The sequence below is a fragment of the Perca flavescens genome, chromosome 14 (genome assembly GCF_004354835.1).
Source record: "Perca flavescens isolate YP-PL-M2 chromosome 14, PFLA_1.0, whole genome shotgun sequence".
In the NCBI taxonomy this organism is placed as follows: Eukaryota; Metazoa; Chordata; class Actinopteri; order Perciformes; family Percidae; genus Perca; species Perca flavescens.
The window spans coordinates 5,659,977-5,674,025 of NC_041344.1; the positions used below are offsets into that span (position 1 = coordinate 5,659,977).

A 14,049-nucleotide genomic window follows, 5' to 3' on the forward strand; every position below is an offset into this window, starting at 1 on the left:
TTTTTTACAACCTGCACAGGTACTTTCTAGACAGTTTAATCACACAGCTGCTGTGGGTGATTATTCTGTCTGGGCAAGGACAGACAGATAGCGAAAATGAACTCCAATAAACCCTGTTTTAGAAAATGTGTGGCTTTATTGCTGGTCGTTTCTGTAAAACTGAAAGATACAATATAAAGCATATATCACTATACTGCACATATATGCATATGAAAAAATAATGACATCTAAATAGGTCCATGTATGAAATGACAGTTAACGTAATGCAATTAACATTATACTTGAATGCCCATGCATTTTCCAGTACATGTATTTTAACTTCTCTCCTCAGGTAACATGGAAGGTAAGTATTTTTTATCTGATCTAGCATAAGTATACATCATGGTAAGTAACTCAAGTAAGTATTAACATAGGAATGTACAGCTCATTTAGCACAGACCTCAATAGAAGATCTAGCAACTTACAACGTTCCTTTTCACTGATTAATTTCACCATGAAAATACTCGTTCTAACATTTAGCATCTTTACTTAGGCTTAAACGAAAGGAGAGCACTGTTTCACATGTACACAGTAGCTTGCTCTTTGTTCAACTGAAAACAAAATGGAGAATGGAAAGCTAATCTTAAAAATACCTTAGCTAGCTCTATCTAAAATGTCCACTAGATGTCAGTATATGCAAAGCATAAACAGGGATAACAGAACAGTAATAGTAATAGAATAGAAGTGTCAAACTGCAATATGCTTAACAATGGTTCAAAGATAAAAACAACTTAACCCTCGTTTACTAGCCAACATTAGCTAACGTCATTTGCTCAACAGATTTGGGGCATGTAACATAATTGAGTGTCATAAATAAGCTAATCCCATGGGCCCACCACCTGTGGGAGGAACCGTTGGGGTCGGGTGCGATGCCACATGGGTGGCAGTGAAGGTCAGGGGCCTCGACGGACCAGACCCGGGCAGCAGACGCTGGCTCTGGGGACGTGGAACGTCACCTCTCTGTGGGGGAAGGAGCCGGAACTGGTGCGGGAGGTGGAGCGCTACCGGTTAGATCTGGTGGGGCTTACCTCTACGCACAGTCTTGGTTCTGGAACCATACTCCTGGATAGGGGTTGGACTCTTTTCTTCTCCGGAGTTGCCCAGGGTGTGAGGCGCCGGGCGGGTGTGGGGATACTCACAAGCCCCGGCTGGCGCCGCTGTGTTGGAGTTTACCCGGTGGGACGAGAGGGTCGCCTCCCCACGCCTGCGGGTTGTGGGGAAAACTCTGACTGTTGTTTGTGCATATGCACCAAACAGGAGTTCGGAGTATTCGGCCTTCTTGGAGACCTTGACTGGAGTCCTGCATGGGGCTCCAGTGGGGGACTCCATTGTTCTGCTGGGGGACTTCAACGCACACGTGGGCAATGATGGAGACACCTGGAGGCGTGATTGGGAGGAACGGCCTCCTGATCTAAACCAGAGTGGTTGTTTGTTGTTGGACTTCTGTGCTAGTCATGGATTGTCTATAACGAACACCATGTTCGAACATAGGGATGCTCATAAGTGTACCTGGTACCAGAGCACCCTAGGCCAAGGTCAATGATCGATTTCATAATCGTTTCATCTGATCTGAGGCCGTATGTTTTGGACACTCGGGTGAAGAGAGGGGCAGAGCTGTCAACCGATCACCATCTGGTGGTGAGTTGGGTCAGGGGTGGGGAAGACTCTGGACAGACCTGGTAAGCCCAAACGTGTAGTGCGGGTAAATTGGGAACGTCTCTGAGGAGGCCCCTGTCCAACAGACTTTCAACTCACACCTCCGGCGGAGCTTTTCGTGCATCCCTGTGGAGGCTGGGGGCATTGAACCCGAGTGGACAATGTTCAAAGTTTCCATTGCTGAAGCTGCATCGAGGAGCTGTGGTCTTAGGGTCTTAGGTGCCTCAAGGGGCGGTAACCCACGAACACCGTGGTGGACAACGGTGGTCAGGGAAGCCGTCCGACTGAAGAAGGAGTCTTTCGGGATATGTTATCCCGGAGGACTCGGAGGCAGTTGCAGGGCACCCGAAGGGCCGAAGGGCTGCAGCCTCTGCCGTGAAAGAGGCAAAGCAGCGGGTGTGGGAGAAGTTTGGAGAAGACATGGAGAAGGACTTTCGGTCGGCACCAAAGTGCTTCTGGAAAACTGTTCGCCACCTCAGGAGGGGGAAGGGGAACCATCCAAGCTGTGTACAGTAAGGATGGGACACTGTTGACCTCAACTGAGGAGGTAATAGGGCGGTGGAAGGAGCACTTTGAGGAACTCCTGAATCCGACTAATACGCCCTCTATGTTAGAGGCAGAGCTGGAGGATAATGGGGGATTGTCGTCGATTTCCCAGGCGGAAGTCACTGATGTAGTCAAACAACTACACAGTGGTAAAGCCCCGGGGATTGATGAGATCCGTCCAGAAATGCTCAAGGCTCTGGGTGTGGAGGGGCTGTCCTGGTTGACACGCCTTTTCAACATTGCGTGGAAGTCTGGGACGGTGCCAAAGGAGTGGCAGACTGGGGTGGTGGTTCCCCTTTTAAAAAGGGGGACCAGAGGGTGTGTGCCAATTATAGGGGTATCACACTTCTCAGCCTCCCTGGTAAAGTCTACTCCAAGGTGCTGGAAAGGAGGGTTTGGCCAATAGTCGAACCTCGGGTTGAGGAGGAACAATGCGGATTCCGCCCTGGTCGTGGAACAACGGACCAGCTCTTCACTCTCGCAAGGATCCTGGAGGGAGCCTGGGAGTATGCCCAACCGGGTCTACATGTGTTTTGTTGATTTGGAGAAGGCGTATGACCGGGTCCCCGGGAGATACTGTGGGAGGTGCTGCGGGAGTATGGGGTGAGGGGGTCTCTTCTCAGGGCCATCCAATCTCTGTACAACCAAAGCGAGAGCTGTGTCCGGGTTCTCGGTAGTAAGTCGGACTCGTTTCAGGTGAGGGTTGGCCTCCGCCAGGGCTGCGCTTTGTCACCAATCCTGTTTGTAGTATTTATGGACAGGATATCGAGGCGTAGTCGGGGTGGGGGAGGGGTTGCAGTTTGGTGGGCTGGGGATCTCATCGCTGCTCTTTGCAGATGATGTGGTCCTGATGGCATCATCGGCCTGCGACCTTCAGCACTCACTGGATCGGTTCGCAACCGAGTGTGAAGCGGTTGGGATGAGGATCAGCACCTCTAAATCTGAGGCCATGGTTCTCAGCAGGAAACCGATGGAATGCCTTCTCCAGGTAGGGAATGAGTCCTTACCCCAAGTGAAGGAGTTCAAGTACCTTGGGGTTGTGTTCGCGAGTGAGGGGACAATGGAGCGGGAGATTGGTCGGAGAATCGGGCGCAGCGGGTGCGGTATTGCATTCAATCTATCGCACCGCTAGACGAAAAGAGAGCTTAGCCAGAAGGCAAAGCTCTCGATCTACCGGTCAGTTTTCGTTCCTCCCTCACCTATGGTCATGAAGGCTGGGTCATGACCGAAAAGAACGAGATCCAGGGTACAAGCGGCTGAAATGGGTTTCCTCAGGAGGGTGGCTGGCGTCTCCCTTAGAGATAGGGTGAGAAGCTCAGTCATCCGTGAGGAGCTCGGAGTAGAGCCGCTGCTCCTTTGCGTCGAAAGGAGCCAGTTGAGGTGGTTCGGGCATCTGGTAAGGATGCCCCCTGGGCGCCTCCCTAGGGAGGTGTTCCAGGCACGTCCAGCTGGGAGGAGGCCTCGGGGAAGACCCAGGACTAGGTGGAGGGATTATATCTCCAACCTGGCCTGGGAACGCCTCGGGATCCCCCAGTCGGAGCTGGTTAATGTTGCTCGGGAAAGGGAAGTTTGGGGTCCCCTGCTGGAGCTGCTCCCCCCGCGACCCGACACCGGATAAGCGGACGAAGATGGATGGATGGATGGAATTAAGCTAATGTTTCACTTTAAATCACAGATAACATTTGCTAGCTAAATATTAAACTGTGTTCAGATTCTCTTGAACTCGCATTGTACCTTAAGCATTTTAAACTACATGAATTGTAATTCTGGAGAGCTAGTAACATTAGCCTACTGACTTGTTTAGCTAACAAGCAAACGGCTAGACCAGGCTAATCCATCAATCGACTTTATCAATTTGCTTTAAATTTATGTTTTTAAAGTTAATACGTTTTTAATTTTTTGTCATTTACTGTGATTAAAACCAACACAATTAATGACAGTCAGTGACAACTGCAGTTGGATTTTGAAAAAACAAATATCTGACATATTTTGTTGTCATTTTGTTGAGGTTTTGAATGCTAAGGATTTAAAGAAATGTAGGGCCAGACTGATTGTTTGAGTCAGTTGAGAGCATAGAGGAAAGTGTTAAGACTATACTGTATATGCTATGCTATTATATGCTAACTTTTTCATCTTGGTAGATGTAAACAATAGTTGTAGGTTAATATAATGGTATTTATCTTGGTAACATTAGCTGTAATGTTAAGCACACATTTGGATATATCACACATTATAGGCCTGTATGTAGCATTCAGATTTAACATGCTAGCACGTTTAGCATACAGTTAACATGGTAGCATGGTGTTTTACATAGCGTTAGCTAAACAGCAACATACAGCCTCAGATAAGTTGCTGTTAGCAGGCTAAAATAATATTAGATAGAAATACTTAGTATTCTGCCTGTTAAACGGTGTGTTGTCTTTATCAACCTTCAAACATACACTGTGTTCAGAAAGTATTTAGTTTCCTTCCCCTTTTTCAGATATTGTGAGTTGGACCCTTATGCTAAAATAGTTTGAACATGATTTTTATCTCATTAGTCTACACTCAAAACCCCATCATGAAAACTTTGACGTCAAAGCAAAACAGGATTTTAGATTTAATGTTTATTAAAAAGAAAACACCTGATGTATTCAGACTATGGAACTTGAAATTCTGCTCAGGTGCCTCCCGTGTCTCTTAATCAACTTTAAGATGTTCACCTCGATTGGAGTCCACCTGTGGTCAATTCATTTGATTGGACATGGTTTGGTAAGGTACACACCTTTTTATATGAGGCTAGAATTGTTTTTGTTGCTCTATTGTAGGTTCCCAGCAGAGGCCCCCGTTCCAGAAAGCAGGTTTAGTGAAAACTCAGTTTGTTAACCCTGAGATGAGGGAAACTCTGGGTTTTCCGTTCCAGAAAGAGAGGTAACTTAACCTCGGAGTCCGTTACTATGGTAACTGAGTCTGTGAACCCAACCTGGTCGGGAGCAGGTTTTCTTCAAGGAACCTCGAGTTCATGAGTTTCTCTCAGTCTCCTCCCTCTGAGAGGGAAGAGAAACTCATTTCCTCATTCATTCATTCAGTCTGTATCAGGCACATTTTAATGCAGTTTTATCTGCATGAATAAAAAAACGTATTGGTTTATATTAGGCAGATTATAAAAGTTTTTTTCTCAAACATGTCATGTCCTTTTGTCGACGATCCCATTGATGAAAAAGCTGTATTAATTCACAGAGAGTTTACGTCGGTTTCCAACTATAGATGTATTTTCATTTCCACATAACCGATTTGAGAAGTATTTCTTATCACATTCCATTAGATAGGCCTATGTAGATATCTTAACCGTCCTCATATCACTAACATCATCCATCATGGACAGGCTTTAACATCCCAGCAGATTCTTTGTATCGCATTACGTTTTTTGCAAACGGCAGTTTTCTTTACAACAGTGTAGCGGATCGTACTGTAATAGTAAGCCACTGTATGCAGAGCCATCAGAAAAGTGTGACTCGCTCTGAAACGTTTTTTAAACGTTTTTGTAGTGTTCCCTGGACAGTAAAGTCATTAAAAAGAAATACATAATTATACATTATAGTTCTGTTAATGATCATGATGCTCCAGCTTCAGAATGGGATTAGTATAGTTTACTTTTTCGCCCGCAGGATTACCACCTAAATGAAATTTTAGGTGGAATACAACTCCAGTTTTCACCAATAATATTATAAGTTAACTGTGATTAAATATGAAATTAATACACCGTGAATGCGTACGCATTGACTCAAGCAGCAATTTTCTCCCACACCAATTCTCTCTCTTTTGCAGCAGCAGCCTCTGTCTTGCTTTTTTAACGAAATACATGTTCAAACTCGCTGTTTGGGCGCATGAGTATTTCCGCCGACCCGTTTGTTTGTGGTTATTACCATGGTGAATCGTAGAATCATGGCTCCATTCATAGTGCCTTTTGTGCACGCGCGTAACCCTGAGTGAACATACTCCGAATTGATTGAACCAACTCATATCAGCTGTTCTGGAACTGAAAACTTAGAGTTTCCCATCTCGGGGTAAATCAACTCAGACATCAGGGTTAGACTCAGAGTTAGTTAAACCTCCTACCTGGAACGGACCCACATACTTCTTCAATGGAAGACGTTTGGAACCACCAGGACTCTTCCTAGAGCTTATCAGGTGAGCTTCTGGAGTAACAGCTGTCAAAAGCATTGTCATCTGTTGTTTGACGGATTGAAAACACAGAAACGTGAGGTTATGTCTGCGTTTAATCAGTTACTTATCTATTGCTCACGCCTAGTCCAGAGGTTACTTGTGTGCTGTGACATTCAGTGACTGCCACTTCCATTGGAACCATGGGTTTTGTAAAGGAGTTGCAGAAAAAGAAGATAATTGTGAGTATCGGCTTTGGTTCTGAATTGATGGTAATGGGGAAAGCCACGACGCACAGTCAGAGGCCTTTTTGTTCTGTTTTGACAGTGATACAAGTTTAGGAGTTTAATATAATCCAGAATCTGCTTTGGTAGATATAGTTTATTTAACCTTTACTTATCTTTGGAAGTTTTGGTGAGTGCACTGCTCTCTTTTTCATTGGATATTACTATATAATGCAAAATGTGGTGTCATGGGCACATTTGGGAAGAACACCAAACCTTGGCAGAGTCATTGTAACGGACCACTCTTTGGATTCATGTTGGACCCACACTATCATAAAGAGGGATTAAAATGGGTTTCACCAATGTAGAGAATGCTTTTAAATATAATAAGATGGCTTAAGGGAAATATAGCATATTATGAGATATGTATTTGCCACTCTTAGGTTATTGCACACTGAGTCCGAAATTTTCGTATGCATTTTTTCATATGTCTTCCTAAGAATTCGTCACGCACAGAAACCTTGCACACTGAGTCCCATGCGTATTATTTAATCCGTTGCAAAAAAATTAGCAAAACAAAATGGGAAACTGCTGTCGCTCTGCCTCTCTCTCCTTTTCCGCCACTTCCCTTGCTAGGGCTGGGCGATCGGGAGAAAATCAGATATCACGATATTCTTGACCAAATACCTCGATAGCAATATTGATGCGATATTCTAGGGTTGACGATTGGTGCTTTAACAAAATATCTTCACACTTAGATTTTAGATAAATAACCATCAGTAATGTTGACATAATATCTAAGGGGGGGAAATGCAAATCATAGAACAGTTACAACAGTCTGGTAAGTTCAGAAGAGTTCATCACTTTACTGTAATGCAGCCTTTAAAACCAGGAAAAGACAACACTGATGTCATATCACGATATTACAATATCCAAAATCTAAGACGGTATCTAGTCTCATATCACGATATCGATATAATACCGATATATTACCCAGCTCTATCCCTCGCTTCTCTCCGTTGACAGTAACGTTACCTCGCTGGCTACTTGCGTTTGGCACCCCGGCTACCTGAAAGAGTGGTTGCGCTGCCCTTGCTCTCTATCTCATCACTACAGTGTTACTCTCCTTTTTCTGTATGTGTTCTCATATTCCTCTTTTCCTTTCTCCTCCTCCTCCTCCTCCTCCTCCTCATCATCATCATCATCATCATCATCATCATCATCATCATCCTCCTCCTCCTCCTCCTCCTCCTCCTCCTCCTCCTCCTCACTTACCTTCATTTTCAGCATTACTTTTACACTTGTAGCACTTATCTTCACGCTCGTGTACACTCTTCTTCTACACACCTTCTCTCCTTCTTCTACCCTTACCACTCGGTAACTTCCCTTCCTTACACCACTCATAGTGCCACCTACTGGTGGTGAAGCATATACATAAATGCCGGTGTCTGCAAACACAACACCTTGTCGTTGTTGAAACACATCAAAATGCTTGCTATGGATGCGAAAAAGAAAACTGAACCCGTGCAAAGGCAGTGTGGAAACACAATTGCAACAACGTGAAGTCGTATTTATTTTTTTAACGTCCGGAAATTTTGGACTCAATGTGCAAGGACCTGACTGTAGTCTCTCCAGAGCGCTGTGTCAGCACTTGCAGAAATAGATAGCAGAGATAAGGGAAGGGATATCATGTGCCAGATGTCAGGCTTTATCCCAGCACCATACATCCAGTACTCTTACAGTGATATCCAGTAATGGTGAATATTACTTGCAACCATCATGATACCATAATCATGATATCATTATTAATATCACTTTAGGCATTAATATCTAACACAGTTAGTGTATCACAAAGTGACTTAAATAACTTGTTTTGGTTGTTTTAATGTCTTTCACTTGACATTTTGGACATTATAAGCTCTTCACAGTAGGAGTGGGCATTATTAAAAACAAAATCCCCTGTCATGCTATATGATATTGCAATATTGATAAACAGTTACAGTCAATTTAGAAAAAGTCAATTGTGAAACTTTTCATGGACAAAATAACCAAACAGTTTTGGGCTAATCCAAATGAAATATCTTCCAAATCAAAGAACTTCAGCACATTAACGTAAAATCCACGTATAAATTTCATTGGCATGATAAAGCAGTATGGTCTCTGATGCAGGTCTGAAGACAAACATTAAGTGCTTGATGTGCATGCTAGAAAAGTATCAATTTCATCAGCGTCTACAGATGTATTTGATAATTACATACAATAACATGCAATCCTTTGTTGTGAAATGAGTATTGGGCGAGGAACCATCTGTCCACCAGATTTGTTGATTGTTGCCTTTTTAAATTACAGTATATTGATGATAAACCCCTTTGAGAAAAACACAGATGTGAAAAACATCTGCTTCCATTTCTGTTGGTAAAACTGATGAATCAAGATATATTTATTTAGTAATTTCTCCAATCAAAGCAAAATCAACCCCAGTCCTGGAAACTCACATTTTAATTGCTCCCAACTGTGTTTCCACAACGTTCAACAATTCAAGAAAATGGACCATTTAGATTTTTTTAGATATTGAGTCTGACCAAATCTGGATCATAAGTTCAAATCAGTGGTCTCAGTAATTCCTTTTGTGGAAAGCCTTTTAAAGGGTAACAACAATTTCTGACATTGGTCCAGTATTAAGCAAATTTTTTAGCATCGTAAAATACACTTCATTTACATGTGAAAATACAGTGGCTCTATACACGCTAAAAGTATTGCTTTTATAAATGGAGTCTGGTGGGTTTAGCGCTAGCGACTTCAGAGCTGTTTCTGGTTAAACAGAAAGGTCTCAAAGAGGTTTTCGAGGTCTATCTCTGAAAGGATACTTTCCATAATGTTGTCAAAAGTTAGAATATTAATCTGAGTCTGTCAGTGGCAAAACGAGCACTTTTGTGAAGGTAAATACAAGCTGGACAACTGCCCTATTAACTTACATTGTAGCTTGTTTCGCCCCTGCTGACTGCAGCCATCTCGCTCAATACTGGACCAATGTCAAAGATTGTTGTTCCCATCAGTCACTTAAGACACAAAAACATAGGAAAATAGGGTCCAGGTTGGAAAAAAACCCACGGTAGTTACCCTTTAACCGTTCCATTGACTGGATCAGCTAGAGTTGAAACAGTAAACACAGAAACTGTAACCTGCAGTGGTATTATGCTCTAACAACAAAGGAATGTGAAGCGTATGCCACGGGTTTGAACAGCAAGATCACACAACTGTTACCTAACATGTCATCAAATTATATCACTGGCTGCCATTCAGCTATTTCTAGAAAGACAGAGATTGACTTTTGTAGCTTCGGTTTTGGTTGTGCAAAGAGAAAACCGCTCTTAGGGTTATCAAACATGTCTCGTCTTGTAAGATGAGGATTTGTTCGTGTCAACACACAGTCTCAAGGGAATCTATTTGTGTTTGTGTGCCACAGATTGGGGCCTTGGCTGTTTCGGTTGTGACCCTAATACTCGGCCTGGGACTCGGCCTCGGATTGGACTTGCAGAAATGTCGAAACAAAGGTGTTGTCAGACACACACACACACACATCTCTCTCACACTCTGCACACACAAAAGCACTTTTACTGAACTGAAAAATCAGTTTTCCACGTCTTAAAACAAGCTGTCCCCTCCTTGCTCAGACTCCCATATTCCACAGTAATTATTCTTTATCTTCACTACAGCATTTGGCAACCACGTATCACCCCCCCTCTGTTCTCCCCTTTCACACTTAACGCCACTTAACTTTATCATTTTCGTGCCACGTCTTTCAGTAACGGTCATGACTACGCATATCAGAATCAGAAAAAAGAGTTTCATGCCTAAGGAATTCACATTTATTTTCACAGTCTTGTAACATGGCATGATAAATGTTTCGGTCACATTTAACGAGCTTTTTGCAAAAATGACCACATAGTGTGTAAGAGTTGCTGATTGAAGCCAGTTGCTTGCTGTTACCTCAGACTGTAAGAGTTGCTGATTGAAGCCAGTTGCTTGCTGTTACCTCAGACTGTTGAGATTTCTCTGTGTGCTTTCGGGAGAAAAATTCCACACTTCCAGCATCTCTTGCTGTGAGGCCGGGGGGGGAGGTGAATTTGAAAAAGTGGAGGGACTTATCCTTAGAGGTTGTACACGCTGGACAGATCGCCAGTCAAGAGACAGACAGCCCATTCACACTTACGGGCAATTTAGGAGGAAGAAGTGGAAGAAAGTTTTTGAGCTGTGAACAGATAAGGAGCTATTTTTAAACTTCATGAAGAACAGCATCCTTTAGAGATGCCGTCACATTTCAATGGGCACCCGACATTCCAAAAAGCCAGAAAATCCCCACAAACACTTTTTTACCCCTGCATTTGGTTGCATTTTCTTTTTCTTTTCTTTTTTCGTACCGTTATCAAGACCCACATCCTCTTTTGTCATCATGCGGTCTGGTTTGTCGTAATAGCAGAGAGGTGAGTGACGTGCTTAGTCATCAGTCATGCATGTGGTTCGGCAGCTGTTTAGTAAGCACAGTATTGGACAAGGCAGCGCATACCCTGGGGGGTGTTTCCATTAACCTCAAAGCTCAGTAGACCATTTGTATGCGGTGGTCTTTTTTAATTGGCACAGACAGTGCTGACTCACACGAGGAACAGTCATTCTGTTTTCGACAACAGGCCTGAGGTTTTGGCTCTGCGTACGTTTCCGAATGACTAGGCAGGATTTTTCTTTTGTTAATTTCACTCTTTGATATTCTTATCATCATGCTGAGTCAGAAGTTGGTTGACGCTTCCCACTGTGGAAGTTCACCGTAGGACAGTTTTTTAATTTGGTCTGGCCACTTTTAGGAGTGTAGGAAAAAGCAAGGTGAATCAAGGTGCAGCGCACAACAAGCAGCCCGGTGCACCTTGCGCTGCTCACCGAGGCAGTGGTGGACTTGGACGGGCCAATTTGTAGCTAAAGGCGTGTGGTGGGGCTCCGGGAGCCAATGGGAACAGGGTTGTGTCACAGGTCATCATTGTCGGTCTGTTGGCAGCAACAAACAAACAAAGACAAAGAGAAAAAATACATATATGGTATCACAAAAAAAAGGCATCAAGATCTGGCAATTATCCTCGAGGTCGACACATTAGTAATATGGGCTGTAGGGCCGCACCTTATGAGGAAAATATGCGATAACGGTGTCGAATATTGCGATATTACTTGTGAAAAACAAACGGATGTTAAAGTGTACTTAGTTCTGCATGTCGGCTTCCAGTATTCTGCTAAAATACGACAAATTGCCCTTTCGTATTCAAAACACACGAGAGGAACTCATTTTCAAATTCTATTTCCGACAAATTAAACATTGAGTTGAATATAAAAGGCTCCACTTAAAAAAGAATGCCCGATTTATAGAAGTGCAGTTTTCTACTGATGCTTTCTTTTAACTAACACAAAAAAAAAAGAGTGTCTTTCGCGATATGTCGCAGCCTTTCGCGATGTGTTTATTGCGCCAGTTGATATCGCGATGACGATAAAAACAATTACAATTTATTGTGCAGCCCTAATGGGCAGTGGCAGCTACAGTGATATAAAGTTGTTGTACAGGTGTTATAGACAGGTACACTTGATTCTGTAGTAAGAAGACTGTTGTATTGAGGGACAGGGTTTTCCTCCCTTTACTACAAACATTTTGACCTACTTCTTTCTTCCTGTTCAGTCTAAAACCAGTTGATACATGCATGATGACTCCAGGTTGTTTTTTGTTTTTTTTTATTCCACATCAGTTTCATCTCAGTTGTCCTTCAAATCTTGTTAAACCTGAATGTTGAACTCGTAGAGCACAGATCATCTTTTGCAAGTTAGTCAGCCGACATCCACGAGGCTTCTTTTCCGTTTTGGCGGCGGGGCAGAATCGGCGCATGATTCACACCTGGATGTAACATGGCAGTCCCATGTCACCGTCACATGAGCGCTGTGTCACTCAAAATGTGACACAATGACGACTACACACAGAGAATGCTGAGTGAGATTGAAATCCAGGACCATACGTACTGTACACATGAGGCAGATGTTTATTTTTAAACGCCAGTTATTTCATGGATCCAGGATACTATGCATCCTGATAAAGTTCCCTCGGCCTTTGGAATTAAAATAGCCCCCCCCCCACATAATCACATACCCTTCACCTATGGATTGGCATGGGGTACTTTCCATAAAATCATCTCTCAATGCAAATCAAACCAGCTATTAGGCTAACTTTTTTTTTTTTTAAGCATTAATGTTATGTTTATATGTTGTTTATTACCAGTTTCGTAAGTTTCGTAAGTCGTAAGTTAGAAATGACTGAAATTTTTTTTAAACTAAACTTAATGAGAAGTTAGTAATTCAAAATAAAAAATGTTTTCTCTTACAGTATATTAACAGTCATTATTTTTATAAGGCTGTCATCTCAATGAAGTAGTATCATAGAATAGGATGTTTCTAGAAGTAGTCTGAGCTATTTTGAGAGCCTTACATTTATGTTAAATAACGAATACTTTTTGAAAATGTAAATCACATCATTACCGCAGTAGAGTTTGTATCCACGGCTGCCGTTCCCATGTGGATGATCTGTAGGAGAGCTGCCAAAATAACCAGACGAAGCATTAAAAACCAGTTGTTGTCCCGTCTTCCTCTTCCAGTCGTGCCCCACACGTCCTGCAGGCATCGATGCTACGAGCCCTATGACGACCAGATCCCCGGCTGCAGATGTGACCACAGCTGTAACGCCAGCAACAGCTGCTGCTATGACTACCATGATATCTGCACTCTCCCCAGTAAGACTCTGTTTTTTTTTTTTCGGTAACACGTTACATGAAGGTATCTACATAAGGGGGACATGACACTGTCACGACACATGAACCCTAACCCTAGCTCTAACCCTAACCTGTCAAAATGACAAAAAACGCATGACACTTAATGACAGAAGCGTTGTGTCATAAACGTTTATGACTTGTTTATAATGTTTATGACACGTTCATGACAGTGTCATGTCACTCTTATGTAGATACCTTCAAGTAAAGTGTAACCTTATTTTTTTCTTTTGGTAACACTTTGTAACTAGTCATAGCATCGCTAATAAATGGTAAATTGATAGTTAATTAAACAGTTAATAGTTATTTTTACTGTTAACAAACAACATTTTGATTTATTACTCATTTTTGAGTTATTCGCAATGTTATAATTAATGTTATTTTATCATTAGTTCAGTGTCTATACATTAAGGAAGGTAGCTGCTACTTTGTCAGTGGTAAATCATTGTTTTGTAAGCCATTTATAAACATTATTTGGATGGATATTACAGTATAAAGTTGTAACTAATGCTTATAGTAATAAGTTAATGAATAATAAGTGGTTTGAAAAGCATCAAGCAGCATTCATTTGGCCCCCATTAAAATCTTATGTT

General features: G+C 42.6%; 1 protein-coding gene across 1 annotated transcript in view; it reads left to right on the plus strand.

The window, feature by feature from the left end:
- The first annotated feature begins 336 nt into the window (after positions 1 to 336).
- Positions 337 to 14,049, plus strand: part of LOC114568534 (venom phosphodiesterase 1) — a 50,983-nt gene continuing 37,270 nt past the window's right edge. The window contains exons 1-2 of the mRNA XM_028598150.1: positions 337 to 343; positions 13,286 to 13,420. Of these exons, the coding sequence (XP_028453951.1) occupies positions 337 to 343; positions 13,286 to 13,420 (142 nt within the window). The remainder of the gene's footprint in view (positions 344 to 13,285; positions 13,421 to 14,049) is intronic.